Source organism: Apaloderma vittatum, unplaced genomic scaffold (genome assembly GCF_000703405.1).
Source record: "Apaloderma vittatum isolate BGI_N311 unplaced genomic scaffold, ASM70340v1 scaffold18905, whole genome shotgun sequence".
Lineage (NCBI taxonomy): Eukaryota > Metazoa > Chordata > Aves > Trogoniformes > Trogonidae > Apaloderma > Apaloderma vittatum.
This window is the reverse complement of record NW_009715666.1, coordinates 27798-45448: the sequence shown is the minus strand read 5'-3', so window position 1 is coordinate 45448 and position 17651 is coordinate 27798. Positions and strand designations below refer to the sequence as shown.

Here is a 17651-nt window from a genome sequence, read left to right as displayed (position 1 = left end):
GGTGTGTGACACTCGGCCGGGCTGGACGGGGCAGGTCGTTGTCTCTGTGTCAGGCCTTTGCTGGCATCCCTGGCTGCAGCGCAGGATATTTACTGTCTGCAGTAGAAAAAGGACCTCGGCGATAAGCATGATGCTCCATGAGTCCGAACTTCCAATATTTGTCTGTGACCAGGGATCACCTTTAAGAAGCGACCTTAACGTGTTGGTCACTAGTATAAATTCACTATGACCTGCTGGTGGTTTCACGTGTGCATCTTCAGTAGGCTAAGTCTTTATCATGCTGCTCCCATCCAGTATAATCACGTGTTGTATTATCCTGACAGGTCTGCAAATACCACCCATGAAGTCTTCAACGTCACCCTCCACACTACGCTGGCTGCTACTACCAAACTGGTGGTACCTACACCTGCTAAACCCATCCTTCCAGTTCAGACTGGAGTCCAAGCACAGCAAGAGGAGCAATCTAGTGGCATGACGATTTTTTTTAGTCTTCTTGTTTTAGGTGAATGATGAACTGAAAATCTTCTAATCTCTGTTAATCATACCCTCTGTTTGAGGACACAGGCCAACTTTCAAAATCATAGCATTTTATTTCTCCTCCTTTTTTTTTTTTTTTCCCCCCTCTATGAAGTGAAATATTATTCAGGCACAGGGATTTAGAAAGTTGGGTATATAACTGCCTGGACCTCCCAAACCGGTGAAAAGCAGAGGACCACTGCAAACCATTTCACCATGGTCTCTGTGCATATGTGTTTAAATGTCTTCACCTTCTTTACCAAGGACATGGCATGTGTTCATGTATGAAAAAGACACTCAGGATACTCCGTGGTGCTTGCACCTGTCTTTGAGGACAATGTACTAGATAAATGTTGATTTAACTATTTCTAGTGCTTCTGGGCAGACCTCAGATATTTTGCCATGTAAGCCAGTAGAAGGCAGTCAAATGTACATACCCGGGTACTGAAGTTCAGTATCTGTTTTTCTTGCTCTCCTTACTTTCGTATTCCTCCTACAACAGTGTGATAATAACAGGTTGACTGCCATAATTATGTTATTGTACATGTATTTCATAGAATCATAGAATGGCCTAGGCTAGAAGAGACCTTAGAGATCATTTAATTCAACCTCCCTGTCATGGGCAGGGACGCCTCTCAACTAGATCAGGCAACACGTGTATAGGAGCTTTGAATGGCAGATGCATGCCCAACTTTTCTATAAGTCTGGGCTGTTATCTTTCTTTAATGGAATATGTATAGTTATCTCTTGTCATCTGCTTAGAGCAATGCTGTAGTGAAAACTGCAACAATAACAAAAGTTTCATGGAGGGTTAAGGGTTTGTCTGTTTTCCTTTGTGTGAGCGTGTGCTTGGGTCATCCATAGCAAGCTACACTGAGAGACTTTTTCATGGCAGATGGTTCAGCTGGCCTGCTAAGTGGTTGTTCTTTCCAGCAGCAAATGGGGAGAATAGTAGGTATGGAGTTGACAGCCATGCAGAAACTTTTGCAAATCATTTGGGTTTAAAAAAAACCCACCGTGCTATCTGCTATAAATGACTATTATTAAGGGCAGCAAAAAGTAGAAGGCTTCTGCTTATTTCTAAGGTATCTATTTGTCTTCAGAGGGTTAATGTTTACTCAGAAATCAATGACATATTAGAATTTGAATGGAAACAAAAGAAAGACCCGAGCAAAATGCAGTAGATCAGAAGACTTGTAAGATTAAAATAAAATTTCTGAATATGTTTGTCTCATGGATTTTAAGGGGGCCATTCATGGTAAAATTGTATTCCTAGGACTTAAGAACAGAGCTGTGATTTTTTTGGGCTGTGTTCCAGCCTATTTATGGCAGTCTGATAACTTAATGGATCTTAAAAGCATCACCCTCAGGACAGGGGAGTTCCCTGAACAAAGTAAATCCAACACAAAAGCTGATTGTTCGTATTTATTCCCATTCATAATCTGATTTAAGAGTGTAGGAGGGGTGAAAATGAGTATGTGTACCGTAGTCTTAAATTTCAATGTCATGAGCTGTAAAATGATCTTTGAAATGTTCTAAACTGGAATAGACCCAGAAGCAGATCCGTTCTGAGCTGTGTTGTGTCAAAGCCAAGTCCTGAATTTAAAGCGCCTGAAGTAGGATGAGTTATTCTCTGACCCCAGATTTCTATGCCTCGTTTATCCCTTCAAACACCACTTTCAAAGTCATACCCCTGTTCTGCCATGGTCGTGTGATCTGTGAATTCCCTTATCTTACATTCTATGCCTTTACTGTGCTCTTCCTTAAGGGTGTACTCAGATGTTCTTTCCGCCTGTCCAGGACACGGCTTTTTCTAGCCTCTTGCCTGATTGTCGCACTCCTGATATTGTGTCTGGAGCAGGTATTATGCTGTCAGCTGGTTACAAACTGAGCAGTCTTACTCAAGGAATAGGTGGACAACAGAGAGTATACCAGGCTGCCATAATATTTATGGTGGTGGAAGTTCTGAAACTGATTGCTTTTGGGTTTGTTGCCAAAGCAAAGTAGTCAGAAGCTGCTAGCGAGGAGCTGGTGGTTCGATCTGATAAAGAGAAAGCATGTTTGTGCTTGCATTGGAGCTTACTGGAAATCCGTAACGTCCAGGTACCGTTATGGATCTATCCCAAAGAGCAGTATAGAATGCTTTTAGCACAGTAATCCTCATTGTCCTTACTGGATACTTATTCTTCATCTTTAAGAGACAGGAAATTGATTCAAAACTCAGTAACATGGGGTCTGACAGGTGAATAAAACCTTTGCTTGCGATACATGGTGAAGCTATTGTTCCCATAGTCTGGCTGTTGGCAGCCAAATGTTCGAGGTGCTTGTTAGCTTCTGAACGGCTGCAGTTTCTAGCACAGTGTTTTCAAGTAAACACCAGTGTGAGTTGGCATTAAGGTATTGTGCTATAAACTCAGACGTTTTGAGAACTGATTCATCAATATCATAAAGATTGGTGGAACTGGGGTAAACGTGGGGAAGGGAGCCCTGTGAATCTTCATGAACGGAGCCATTCCTGCTCAAGAAACTACAAGAAACTGTTAAACCAAACCACGAAGAGCAGTTCTGAGAAGCCAGTTCGTTCCCAAATTCAAAACGTATGCTGTTGCAGTGTGGCCTGATGCTGGGCTGCTCACACCGAAATGGGCTGAAAGTCACAGACACAAGACAGAGTGAAGAGAATGAAGATTCTAAAACAGTCTCTGCTGTGATTAACTGGCCATAGTTGGATTCCAGTGTATAACATGACTTTGCTTGAATTTCACCTGCTTTCTGACAAAACCCAAGCAGTAATACTGCTAATGTTCCAGGCTGCTGCAGAATGATTTGTGAGCAAATGGGGCGAAGTGCACGCAGACCAGATGTTTCTTTGTTTGACCCTTTGTCGAGCTAAATTAAAATGGGAAAAGAATTATGGTACTTTCAATGTGAGGAATATTCAGATCAATGTTGTTAGGAGTTTAATAATCTGGGATTATTTGATTTTTGTAGAGAAGATTCCTGTCTGCAGTATTTCTAAAAGAATCGAGTGGTATCTTCCAACCGTATCAATGGATGGTACCCAGGTCTGCTACAGATCCTTTGTAACTTGCCTTTACCATTGGCACAGAGGCTGTGATGGGGTTTTCATATTACTCTAACCTTCGTTTTTGTTGTGAGACACAAGACTTTTTCCCTACTGGGTACATTACTGCAGTACAAAACTGAATTTTTTAAAACAGTAAGTGAATATTGCATCAGATTTAAAATGCAGGTTTTTTTAACTTCGAGCAAAATCTGGTTTGTGTTTTTCTACACTGGCCCTTTCCCCTGAATAGTTTAAATTTTAGCAATGCTCAGCAGTAAATGTGTCTCTGAAGAATTTTGATGATGCTTGTTACAAGAGCCAGGATATTTAGTTACCCATTCTGCAACCTCATAGCCCCACTGAATGGCAGTCACAGAGGCTGTGGAGCCAGACTCCACTGAGGTGCACAGAAAGAAGAAGAAACATCAGTCACAACTTGCAACATGGGGATTGGAGAGACTTAAGCACTGGAATGGGAGTTGAGAGAGGTTGTGACTTCTTTATCCCCAGAGATTTTCACACTTGACTGGACAAGGTCCTGGGCAACCTTCTTTGACTTTGAAGTTAGCCCTGCTTTGAGCAGGAACTTGATGACCTCGAGAGATTCCCTTCCAATGTAATTTTTATGGATCTGTGATTATCCACTTGGGTAAAGCCCATCTGCTCAGAGGGACTCGAATGTGAAAGTGGGTAGCTTTGAAGTTTAAATTGAGGCCGTGTGTAGGTACATGTTTTGTTTAAAAAATACAAAATGTTTACCAAAAACTTTTTAAAACAGTGTATTCTGTATAACTGACTTTTTTATGGCTACTGCTCAGAGAAGGTTTTCTTGTAAGCAGAATTGAGCTCTAAAAGGAGTAGTACTGATATTTTTAGAAGATAATTTTAAGTCACTTGCAGATACATTTACTTCAGTGAGAATTAGGTTTGAACTAAAATTTGGTTACTTGCGTTACTGGATTTTTAGTGAATCATTAGGAGAAGTTTTGCTGGAGAAATACTACTTAAAAGCGTAATTGATTCTCTTCTAACAGTACTAAATGTACAATTTTTTCCTTCACAGCTATCTGCATCATATTGGTGCATTTACTGATAAAATACCGACTTCATTTTTTACCAGAGAGTGTGGCTGTTGTTTCTTTAGGTGAGTAACCATGACATTTTTTATCGACTCTGGGTTAATTCAGGGACTCTCAGTGGTCTGTACTTGAAATAATGCTCTGTTACGTGTTAACCATTACTAGAAGGGTGCAGCAAACTGGATGCAGAAAACAACCAAGTCATAGCATTAAATTGCAGAAATGAGCGTATGTGCAGAGACCGGCCCAGTAAACTGACACATATAGGCTCTATAGGGATGTCACTATCCAAGTACTTTGGCATCTTCCTCTATTTTTGCACCTGCAGTGTAGGACGAGGTACTGCAGCACTCCCTGGCAGCAAGACTGGCCTTCCCTTTGCAGTGGTATGTGGGTTTGTATTAGTTGTGGTACAACTGCGTCTATATATGTAATTTTTATCTCACCGGGGATTGTAAGTATATCCTGGAAACTTGCTTGCACTGCTGGATACTTCACTATCCTTGTAGTACCATGACTTGAGCTAGAAGAATGCCACCCTTAATGAAGATTAGGTGCTTACTTAATTTGAATTAAATTTGGACTATTCCTAACCCTGTAGTTTTATGTTAAGGTAATTTCATTTGTTTGTATGCTGTTGCTTCTGATTTATAAGTGTGTAAATAAGGAGGAAATCAGGCCAAATATTTATTATTTTCTCAATGTACCGTCTAACGTAATGTTTAAAGAAACTGGTCTAACTAATCCCAGCAAAAGTTTTTCGGGTGTCTCTGTAACTTGTTTACAAGAATCTGTGATATTTTTGCTTCTATCACTAGTGACACTTTCACTGACAGCCATTCTAAAAATACAACACAAAGAGAAAGAAGCTTAGCTATAATATTAACATAGCATGGAGGACTGTAATACTTTCTGAGCAGGTAGATTTTTTACTTTCTCCTGGGCTTTGCTGGTACCTTCTCTCATATTTCTTAACTATGTTTTCACACAGATGCTCAATGGGAGGAGGTAAACTTCTCAGTATCTTATGTTTACCGGAAAACAGATTTTTTTGCATCTTGAGATTGAAAAAATCTTGGAGCTGTTACTTAACAGAAAGAAAAACATATTTTCCTGCAGAAATGACTTCCTGAATTTTTAGATAACTCTTAGGTGATGCAGACCACATCACATTACTAGTGTAGTAGAAGGTATTGAAGCTTAAAGAAACTTTAAGGCCTTATATGAGTTTCAATATTTCTGTGCAGCTGAAAAACAAATAGACCTGTAAGAAATCTGTCATATTGCTGGTGTGGATTTCCTGGGTATTGCACACACACCTCATATTAATAGGAGCAGCATTCCTCAGACCTTTGTGCATTCATGCTTCTCTCTACCCTAGCGTGACAAAAGATCAGAGCTCCTGCGGATCATCATGACTTACTTTGTTATTCCCTTAGAAACCGTGCGGTGTTTGATTCACTATTGACACAATTCTCTTCCCTTCTTACATGGTTGCCATGCACAGGCGAGATGCCTTATGTGTTTTCTCTTCCAGTGTTTTGAGAGGTTCCAAAAGGACATTACTGCCCCTTTAGTGTCCTTCCTCTTTCTACACAAAAAGAGAAGTGAAAGGTGTTTGGCTTCTAATCAGATTAGTTGCCACTGTTATTAAATAGCTAGCCTAAATTTAAGCATAATCACTGATTTACAATGCAGCAGTATATTGATTCCTCTTGCTGGCCTAGTTTTGGATTTTCTTCACTATTCATTCCTTGTATTCTGCCCCAAGCCAGCTACTGGTTGGTGCTGAGCTGTGAGGCAAACTTAGTTCACTGCTCCTGCTGAGCTTTGCAGTGAGCAGCAGAGGCACAGACATTCTTCTCTTTCTGTATCTTGTTCTTGGCACCTCAGCACAAGGACAAGGATTTTAACTGTGCTGGTATGGTCTGTGCTCCTGTCAGCCGTAACCAAAGCTTGTTCATGAAACTAGTAACTTTTCTTGCTGGGGCTGTTGCTGCAGCTCAGGATGGGTAAGAAGGAGCAGCAGCGCGTCTCTTCTAGTTTCACGTAGAGGGCATATACTTGCCACAGCATAGCTGTGATCTAGCTCCCAAACCACGTGAGATGATGCCAGAAGAGATGATACCAGCAAAGTGCAATTCCACTAAGTCAAGAAAGCGTTATACCCGGTAGCAGCCCAGCTAACAAATGTCGCTGTGTCGCTTAAGCCGTATTTATTTAGTTTATTGACTCAGTCATATTTAAAATACTGTCAGCTCTGTTGACAGGACGCGGCATCTGTATAATCACTGGAATTACCAGCTAATTGCTGGTCAGTGAACCTCTGTTACTGGTAATGATCTACACAGCTGCAAGAACACAGCTTGAGTTTCAAGTATCCAGTTTTGCTAGCAGTGCCAGAAGTGAGGTGTGTCCTATTTTGACTTGTAAATGAAGCAGTTGTCCTCAGGCAGTTATTGAAGGCTGATAAATATGGCAGCACAGAAAATGATTTCCAGTTATTGAAGGCCAATAAATATGGCAGCAGAGAAGGTGATTTCCATGGCTGTTTTTTCCTCCCATTATTTAAGCTACTCAGAAGGTACTGGTTTATAATTTTAGGGCACGTTACTCTCCTGGTGGACAAGGCAGGAGCGCAGTCTCTAAGGCTGGATTTTGATTTTTGAACTTAAAAGTTACTGGAATTTTGTTGGTAATAATAGTTGCCAGAAAAGTTTTTCTCTTTGATTTATTCCTAAGTTTTAACATGTTTCCAGGAAAAATAAAGACTGTTTATAATAAGAAAATTCCTATAACATTTTCAGAAGAATGAGGCTTAAATTATGGACTTAGCTTTCCAATTAGCCCCGTGACAAAAGCGATCTACCTGATTTAATAGATGGAACCAGCTGAAAAAAAACCTGTGTTCATTAATCTAGTAAAAAAAGAAGGCTAGTTTGTGAAGATGTGCGGGATGAGTTTTAAAAAACAGCATCAAATTTTGATTCTGCCACTCTTAGACCCTCTTGGTGATGCATTATTTTGTGCAGCTCTTTTTCACGACTTCGCATAGCATAATTGCAGTCTAGTAGCTCTGTTTTTTGTAATATGCAGCTACGAGTAACTTGTGCTGTATAAAGTTCTAAACTGGATGATTCAGACTCATCCTTTTCCCTTAACCTCTGCTGCTGCCTTACATTTATATTGTTCTTCATTTATCTTTGATATCATGATAAGACCTCATCTGTCTGTGACGATGTTGTTAGGGTCAGTTTGTGATTAGCTCTTCCTCTAAAAAAGAGATTGATACCAGTCTTTTACATAAGCCTCCCGAGCTCGTAGGACAGGGATGTCCAGCTTGTAGCCCACAGGCCGTGACTGGCCCTCTCACAGGGGTCCAATTTCACAAAGCTGGGTTGGAGCCCTTCCATTTCAGCAGAAGTGAGTTAAGGGATTCTCTTTTCAGTCCCCTCTAAACGGAGTTTTATGTGAGGGCTGTCAGTGCTAGTTCATAAAATACCGGGAGTTTGCTCAGGAAGTACATTTCCTGAAGTCTGTAGCTTCAGATACCCAGGCTCTGGTTGTTGTGGTTTGCTTCTTCCCCACATAAACTTCTGATTAAGTGATGGGAGTACAGCCTGTACCAGCTGAAGATGATGTTGCTGCTCTGCAAAAAGTCGAAATGTTCTAATCCTTGGCTTCTGACACTGCTTCTGTCCAAGAATGGAAAGCCGAACTGTTAATGCTGAGACCTGTGTTTATATGGCATGAGAGTGTCTGTATCTGCGTTCTGGCCTCCTTCAAAGAACAGCAAACCTTTGATGTTCCTCCATTAATGTTTTGCTCTTTCTTTCTGTATAAACCATTTAATGGAACGGTTATTTCTACCCTCTGGGACCAATGCCTTCACATATTTTTGCATGAAAGAAGGCTTAAGCCTCACAGCTTTGTGTGTATGACACATCCATCAGGAGTAATCCATGTGATGCTATTTGTAAGACTCTTTTGATAGCTGCAGCATGAGAAGATAAAAACACGTGAGTTACAGGAAGGCACGTCTTAAGCTTCTCATCCACATTTTACCTTTCATTCAGTGTATTTCACTTCTGCATCGCAGTGTTTGACTATTAAGTCTATTCAGTAAATAATAAAACACAACTATGCAGGAACACAGATCTGGAGTCTGACTAAAGACAAATTCCTCACAACTCCTTGAAAGCAATTAATGACAGTTCATGAATTAACTTCTTGACTTCCAGAAGAAATCTTGTTAGTTTGCAGTTTTCTGTCTTCTTTGTTTGAACATGTATAGGAAGAGAGAGCATGATAACCTTCAGCCATTGAGTTTCCAGCACTCTTTATACTCAAATTAGCATTTCTCCATTACTTAAAAAATGTAATTCATTTGGGAAATAGTTCTGACAGTGTCTCCACCCTGGTCAGAATTTGTTGCCTGCTTCATTGCCAGTAAGCACTATGATTTCATTGAGATAAAATTCGCTTCTGTGAAGAAGACTGATTTCACTAAAGTGTGATAGTACAGCAAATATTGAATTGGCATGAAGGTTTTGTGCTATCATGCAGATGTCTTAACTCATAACTCATAACCTTTAGCAAGGAAGGTGGAATTTTATTTGATTTCAGCTTAGATAAGAAGCATTTCCGAGTAGTTGAACCTGCTACGTTTATGAACCAATGAACACAGCACTCTCAATATGGGTGTTCAGAATTTGGATATCCTGAGTGACAATCTTTTCTGTAGGGAAGCTATATAATTATGTAACTTACTGGAAACTGTCATATATTGGACCCAGAACCACTCTATTTTTTGTGATTTAGGAATGAAGGACTTGCTGCTTTATGTTTTGCCTTGGTTTTGCTTTTAAAACTTTGTTGACTGAGAGCTGATAAACAGTTAATGGAAACAGTGACGTGGTTTGTGAATATTTCAGAATGTTATCTCATTCTCTCCTAGGTATCCTTATGGGAGCTTTTATAAAAATCATAGAGGCTCAAAAGCTGGCCAACTGGAAGGTATATTTGAAGCAACTAATTTTTAATTGTAGAGCACTCCTTAAATGTTTAAAATAAGACTGTTTGTAATAAGAGTTTCTGTAGATGTAATTTCCCAAAACATATGTACATCATACTTAATGCTAAAGTTTGGGGTTTTTTTAAGTAGTAAAATAAACAGTTTGAGGTCCTGATCCCACTGAGCATTTTCTACACAATTTTTTTCCCTTGATTAATGTTTTTTATGGTAGCAAATCTATTCCTTTTAGATACATGGTAGAAGAAGGTACTGGGCATCTTTGAGATCAGTTACAATAAAAAAAATACTCAAAACCTGGCTGGATAAAGGCTTGAGCTGCTGAGGTTGATCTGAGTTGGCCCTGCTTTAAGGAGGGGCTTAGATCGGGCACCTCCAGAGGTCCCCTCCATCCTGAATTAGTGTGTGATGCTGCAACGTCTCTCTCGTCTGTGCACATGGGGAGTTACAGAGGCTTCCCGAGGGAGGGAGAATCCTGGCAGAAGTGTCTCCCAAGAGGTGAAATCTACAGTGAAACAAGGATTTTGCCTCCTACCATTTGTCCCTATCACCACTCTTCACTATTCCTGCTTTAATTTCAAACTCTGCAGTATTTAAATCGTGATTTTTTCCATAGGATCAGAGAGTGTATTAGGATTAGATCAGTGAACTGATTGGAATCACAGTGATTCTAATAGCCAGTTTTAAACAGGATTTCTATTAGCAAGCTGAAAATCTTGGGCCGAGTAGTGAATTTTAATCCTAGCTTGCACCTAATATTTCTTGGCAGTTATTTTCCAAAAAGAAGACTTTTTTTTCCTCTTTAGTTGGAATACAATAAAATGCATAGATTTTCAAGCAGATGTAGCTTTTTTTATTACATATTATACTTGTATTTTTTGTCAGCTAGCTACTCTAATTCTATGTACATTCGTTTAAGCCATTATGCAGTTCGAAAATCACATTGTGATATTTAACTTCTACATAGTTAGTGGGTTGGGTTTTTTATTTCTGATGTGGTTCAACTGGATTTGACTTAAAATCAAAAGACATTTTAAAATACCTTCTTACTGGTTAAATAAAAATCTGAAAATGATCATGTATGTAGGAAGAAAAAAGAGAGCTTAAAGTATGCTCTGATTTAAGCACTGATACTATAAACACAGGAAATATTGATCATGGCTAGTAAATTATGTAGTTTGTTTCTGGTAAGCATTTGGTTAAATTTTGGGAGGCGCTGGAGATGATGTGTCCAGTTGCTTATATTATCAACTAAGGTATATCACAGTATTATTCTCTTATTTAAGTTACTCTGATTGTATTAAAGCTTAGGTTTTAACATAGGCTGTCATAATTTCAGATGTGAAATGTCCTAATCAGTACTTATTATGTGCTTTATGAAATGGTTTTAAATGATTGGAAACAGTTATAAATTTACTGGAGCTTTTTGTTTACCTGATGTGGAAAAAAAATAGACTATTTTACTGCAGGTTCTATCTGTGTACAAAGCAACTCTTGGGTCATATCCTTGCCCTAAGAACTCTGTAATGCAATTTCTTGCGATCATGCCTTACTGAGTCTTCAGTGGATCTTGTACTTCCTGGTGATTCTTGCTGGCTAGCATGGCTGGTAATGACAGTCCTTGTGTTTTACTGCCCTGTTCTCTGCTTCACTACAGCACAAACACGGTCCTTCCTTTTCATTATTTCTCACCTCTTTGTACTGCTCTGCTTTCAGTGGCTTTTAAACAGGGTGACTGATCTGGTACGTGGGGGTTTGTAGTGGCAGAAACGAGGTAGCGTTAGCCATCAGTGCACAGAATTGTGCGTACAGAGTAACGGACTAGAGCATTTCAGTATAAAGGATGAGTTTTATTTTCTAAGTCCCCCAAATCCTTTAAGATGATTATCTCTAGTACAGACAGGAATGAAACTTTAAAGGGATGAGTACTTCTTTTTTTGAAAGCTGGTGTTTTAGCAGAACTGTCAATCAGCTGTTTTACCTGGATTTAAACAAATTAACCATTGCTTGCAAAGGTGACAAGTTCTGCTGCATTCAGAACTGTTGAGGACCAAGAAGGAGCCTGATGGGTAAAGAGGGGGAGGCACATTCATCCATGATTAATTTGCCTTTTGTAGTTAGTCTGCCAGCAGGAGAAAACAGGGTGCCAATTTGGGGGTGCTGCTCCATAAAGCAGTGTTAGCCAAGCGGTGAGATTAGATGACAAAGAGTAAAGTCACCACAAAAAACCACCTTGCTTCATGGTAGGTTTCACTTATACCACTCCGATGGTAAAAATGAACCGTCAGAATAGTACCCTTAAATTACAGGCATAAATTACATTCACCAAGAAAAATCAAGCTTCAGACCCCTAACAGCGGTGTGTGTCTTGAGCCTCCTCACTTGCAAGTGTACTGAAGCGATGATCTGATTCTTCTTGTCAGGTGATGAGTTTTCTAGCGAAACTGTGCTTGGTTACCTGTTCTCGGTGCACCTTATTTGGAGACAGTAACTTAATATAAGTTATGCCTAGATTTCTGTCACTGGATTAAAAAAATCCACAGTAGAAGTAGCAGCCCTGGGATGGTTTACTGTTCTTCATTCAGTCTTCTATTTTGTGATAAGAAGGGGGAAAGATTAGTCACATTTTCATTTTCCAACATTTTTGTGTTTGGTTTTTTTTTTTAAATAATTACCTTTTGTAAGATTTTACGTTATTTCGATAGTTATGATAGCTGTGGAATTATACTTCATTTTTGTCTTGCAGGAAGAAGAAATGTTTCGTCCAAATATGTTTTTCCTGCTTTTACTTCCACCTATTATATTTGAATCTGGATATTCATTGCATAAGGTTAGCCCCTGCCAGACACTCATTTTACATGTTGACATTTTGTTAGGAATACATTCTACTTTTAGTTATCTTCCACGAGTTTAGAATGATTGTGTTAAATTCCATCATATTAATCATCAGGGAATTGAGAATGCCTCTTCTTCCCTGCCCAGAACACAGGGAACGCAGTTTGTTACTGTTAGCTGGAGGTTGGCAAGGTGTTAGGACTGCACAGAGGTTGTTGTCCTTGGTCGGAGAGGTTTTTTTACGTTAGCAGAGCTGTACAAGGGCAGATGTGAAGGAGGCAAAATGGGAAGGAAGAAGATCAGAAGTGGGTCAAGTCCGCAGCTAAAGAAGAAGAAAATGTTTACGAGGGTTTTTCACCCTTTGCCTGGGAGCCAATGTTTCCCGGGATGTTTCTCCCAGTTCTAGTCCTGACTGAAGATGTTTTCCTACAAAATCACAACCTAGGAAACAGACTAGCAACTGGGAAGTTGACAAGCAGGCTTTTTATGCAGATGGCGTGGATGTACATCCTGGCCTACCTAGAACCGAACTATTGAAACTGTATTATAGGAAAAGCAGTTGTGGATCAGAAACTAATTTAGATGCAAACCCAAACAGGACATTTCCTGGTTTTCACTATTCACTTGATATATCATTGTGTTCCAGGGCAATTTTTTTCAGAACATCGGTTCCATCACTCTATTTTCTGTATTTGGCACTGCAATATCAGCTTTCATTGTAGGTGGAGGAATTTATTTCCTGGGCCAGGTAAGAATAACTGCTTTGAAGCACTTAAGTTTACCCAGCTTTCTCTTTGAAAATCCATTTTTCAAGAGCAGACAGATGTAGTGAAAGTCAATTCCTGGGTCACAAAGTCCAGTTCTCTGCTATTACAGAGGCAATGTTATAGTATTTACCCTTCCATAGACACAGCATGCTCCATGTTAAATTCAATTAAGATGTGAGTTTTACTTTTTTTTCTTACTTACTCACTCTTCCTGTTGGAAGGGAGTTCCCCAACCTGTATTCTGTAGAGCCATCCTCTAATTTCCTGTATTACAGTTACCTGTTCTTCAGTCGATAATATTTTTCGCTTCTCTGCTTTGATGTTTTGCCATTGATTAGATGTTAGATGTAGACATCAATAATTATTTTTTTTCTCAGACTTGATTCTGGGAGGCCAAACAATCCATACTTTGCTCTTTAGCTCTCAGATTTCCGTTCCTTTGAATGCCTTAGTTACTCTACTCACCTATACCTGTTACAGTTTCATGTGGCCTTCCCTGATTTTGACTGACCAGAATTATAGCAGTAAATCACTGACTGGAGAGCAGTTGTTAGTCTGGGTAACAGCACTATTGTGATTTTTTTTCATGATAACGAACTTACGATTTAATGAGTAGTTTCTTTTTTAAAACAGCAAAAAAACACAGTTGATTGTGATTTTTTTTTTTTATGTTTTACCTGTTCTTTCAGGCTGATGTAATTTATAAACTCAACATGACAGACAGGTAAGCTCTTGGGGAAATGGCGTAATATATGAAATGAAACGTTCTTCAAGATAACTGTATATGGGAAATGCACTGTGGCTGGTCAGCTCTTCTGGTTATTGTTCAAATTGCTTAGATGCAACATGGTGTATGAAACTAATATATAGATCAAATATTTCTAAACCCACTCTTATTTCCAAATACTAATCTGTGCTCAGTGATTTTTCTTGACAGGAAAAATACTGTTATTTTAACCAATCTTTAAAGTTAAAATATGTAAACTTTTCTTAGTTGGTATTAATAATATATTTGATAAAGGCGTAACTTCCACGGCAAAATCTTCTTTCAAAAGACAGAATGACGTTTTCAGTATCAATAATGTAGATTTTTCAAGAACTTGGCAAAGGATTTAATCAGCTTTCAGAAGTACACCACCTCAAATAAAGCTTGTTCCTGGTTTATTTGAGGGGTTTATTTGCTTGTTTATTGTATAGCAAATACAACATTTTTTTGTTAAAATCAATAAATAAACTGGGTGGCCAGCAAGAAACACAGTTCAGCCTGTATAAAGTTGTTTGGTTTCCCTTCTGATTTTTTTCTTGTTTGTTTGGAGTAAGACATTGATACTGTTGTTGAGAGCTGAGAGATAAATATTTCTCCAATATCCTTTGCAGCTGGACAATGACTTTTCTGTTTGGTGTATTGGTAAATGAAAAATAGAAAACTTCCTTTTTGTCACTTCAAGTTCTTATAAATGGAAAGAAAGCATAACTTTTTACTGTGCAGAAACTATAACACATAATATCTTTGTTCATAAAAAATTACTAGGTACATACTTTGATTTAGTTTTCTTTTTTGTGTTCTCCCAGTTTTGCATTTGGCTCTTTAATATCTGCAGTTGACCCCGTGGCCACTATTGCCATTTTCAATGCCCTCAACGTGGATCCTGTACTTAACATGTTGGTTTTTGGAGAAAGCATTCTCAATGATGCAGTCTCTATTGTCTTGACCAAGTAAGTGCATTTGAACTAAGTGCATTTATGGAAACAACCAACACATTATTTTCTGTTAATTAGTTATCCGGATATACAATAATATGTCAACATCCATGCAATAGTCATATATTTATGTTGGGGCTATCACACATAAGAAAAACATCCAATGTCCTTATCCTTTGTCCATGATAATTCTTTGGGGCTGAAAGATGAAAAAAATATAGATATATCTTCATGTTATTGCTGAAATCAGTAGATGTGACTGTGAATGTATAGAAGAAGCAGATAGACTAAGGTGGTAGTGAAGTTAGTAATTTTTCAATGCACTAATTGCTGTTGATACAATTGTGGTTCTTTTATGGGAGAGCAGGAAGGCTAACAGCAGTCAAAGGGAACGCTAGTTAGAATCCACGTCATCTTTGCATGGAATTCTTTGAAAAACGTTCCTGAAATTCAAAGAGATTTCTTTACTTTCCTCCTAAGACCTTCTTTGCTTTTCTGCCGTGACCTTGTTCTCTCTCCCCACACTTAAATATTTGATGAGAGGTCTTCCTGTTCATTTGTTCTTCCCTGAAGATTGCACGATCTGTCTCCTTTCTTTTTCATGCCTTCAGTTTTTACCTCTGCAAAATGTGTTTCCTTTTTCTTTTTGAAGTTTGAAAATTGTTTTGTAATACTGGGTATTATCATAGCCTATTTACGCCATTCTGGGGATTCTTCAGAAGAGCAATGCTGGATTTCCAGATTTTTAGCAGAATTAGGTTTCCCTTTGGGGATTACACTAAGACTTGATTTAACATCTTTTGACATTCCTCTTGTTATATATATCAGAGTAAAAGCCTTTTAAGAATGGTAGCAACAAAGAAATAGAAGTCTTTTTTGTTGTTCTCAAAAGATGCTTGGTATTTTTGGATCCAGGCTTAGCATTTATAACCACTTTTTAAAATTTATTTTTTCATTATAACTAGCACAGCAGAAGGTTTGACAAGAGAAAACATGTCAGATGTAAGCGGCTGGCAAACCTTTCTCCAGGCACTGGGATACTTTCTTAAGATGTTCTTCGGCTCTGCAGCACTTGGCACACTTACTGGTCTTATTTCTGCATTAATATCCTTTTTGAATTTTGGTGATACACATGTATAAATTGGTGAACTTCAGTGTTCTAATGGCATTTTTCTTTCCCATCTTCTCCAGCATTTCTTAGGGAATATTTCTTATTAGACATTATTTTCTTGGTTGAGGATTTTCTCATGCTTGTTTTGTTTTTATGTTAGTGTGCATGGGTGCGTATTAAAAAGTTGCATCAAATTTTTATGAACATAATTAAGGTCTGAAATGCTATATAGTAGCTTATATTACATGCAGTGGAGTGTTACAAAATACGGTAATTGTTTTGTAAATTCAAAATATATTCATTTCATTTCAATAGTAATCCATTTTTACAAGCATATGGTTCTTTCTTTACATACATAAAACAGTTAACTAAAAAGGCAAAAAAAAAAAAAAAAAAAAGCACCTTTTCCCCGAGGGCTTTTGAGTCAGACCAGCTCATTTGTCCCTACGTATCATATTCAGGCAGCCGAATACAGATATTGTTCTGTTTGGATTTACATTGAGTTATATTTTGCCTCTTCCACTTCCACGAGCTGGTTGCTAAACAACCCACAAGCTTGTCTGCTGAGATAAGGACGGACGGTTGTTGTAAGTCAGTCGTCACCTTTGTTACTTTTCAGAGCTTGTTCAATGTTAACATTGGCTTCACTGTAGGTAATCTTTTCTGCTAGGCTTGTCCAGCAGTTACTCATGTCATCTGGGGCGTGCCACTCCGCGCTTCGTTTGTAAATAACAAGAATGGAGCGTTTGATTAAATACAGGCGTATTTCCTCTCTTGGTTCATTAGCCTAAATCTATGAGGTTTTAAATTATTCCATACATCACAACAAAGAGCGAGACAGATGTTCAGCACTTCTTTTGCTGATGTCTAGATCATATTAAGACAACGAGAAAAGCAGATTATTTGCCCTACTACAGTTATTTGTGCCTCAGAGTATTGTATTTACCCTAAGCATGCAAAATTTCAGTGCAGCAAAAGACATCTCTTATTAGTTGCCAGCAGATAAATATAGTTGAAGGCTGTTGCTGGTTCATGACCCAGAAGGAATGTGACAAGTATCTAATCCTCTGAATTTTTTAAAAAAACGGCAGGTGGAGTATTTTTAGCATTAAGGCAAAGATGCGATTGAAGGAATATTCCTCACTGTTAACATTACCACAACTCTGTCATATCCATTCGAAAGTAACTAGAGGTCTAGTGACAGAACAGAGGAGATTGCTTGCGTGCTTAGTTTGGCAAATAATAACGATGGAGGCAAAATCCGCTTGTATTTGGCAACTGTGCTGCAGCACCATGCACGAAATGCAAAGCAGAACTTGTGGCCCTTGACAGATATCCACATCTAGGACTACAGATTAAAGTAATTTTAAGTATCTTGAGTATCAAAAAGGACATTTTTTTGTTAAAACATAGATGTGAGCCATTTTAATTTGCTGTTTCATAGCTCTCCCTTTTTTTAGAAAAGCCTTTACTACTTAATGATTCTCCTGGATTTTCTGCAGCGGTTTTGGAGCAGAGATTTCAAAGACTGGAATTGTAGGGA

General features: G+C 38.6%; 1 protein-coding gene across 1 annotated transcript in view; it reads left to right on the top strand.

The window, feature by feature from the left end:
• The first annotated feature begins 225 nt into the window (after nt 1–225).
• The window catches only part of SLC9A8 (solute carrier family 9, subfamily A (NHE8, cation proton antiporter 8), member 8), a 25418-nt gene continuing 7992 nt past the window's right edge, over nt 226–17651 (top strand). Inside the window, exons 1-8 of the mRNA XM_009869244.1 lie at nt 226–502; nt 4647–4727; nt 9620–9678; nt 12441–12524; nt 13176–13277; nt 13986–14020; nt 14869–15012; nt 15963–16101. Coding sequence (XP_009867546.1) covers nt 226–502; nt 4647–4727; nt 9620–9678; nt 12441–12524; nt 13176–13277; nt 13986–14020; nt 14869–15012; nt 15963–16101 — 921 coding nt within the window. The remainder of the gene's footprint in view (nt 503–4646; nt 4728–9619; nt 9679–12440; nt 12525–13175; nt 13278–13985; nt 14021–14868; nt 15013–15962; nt 16102–17651) is intronic.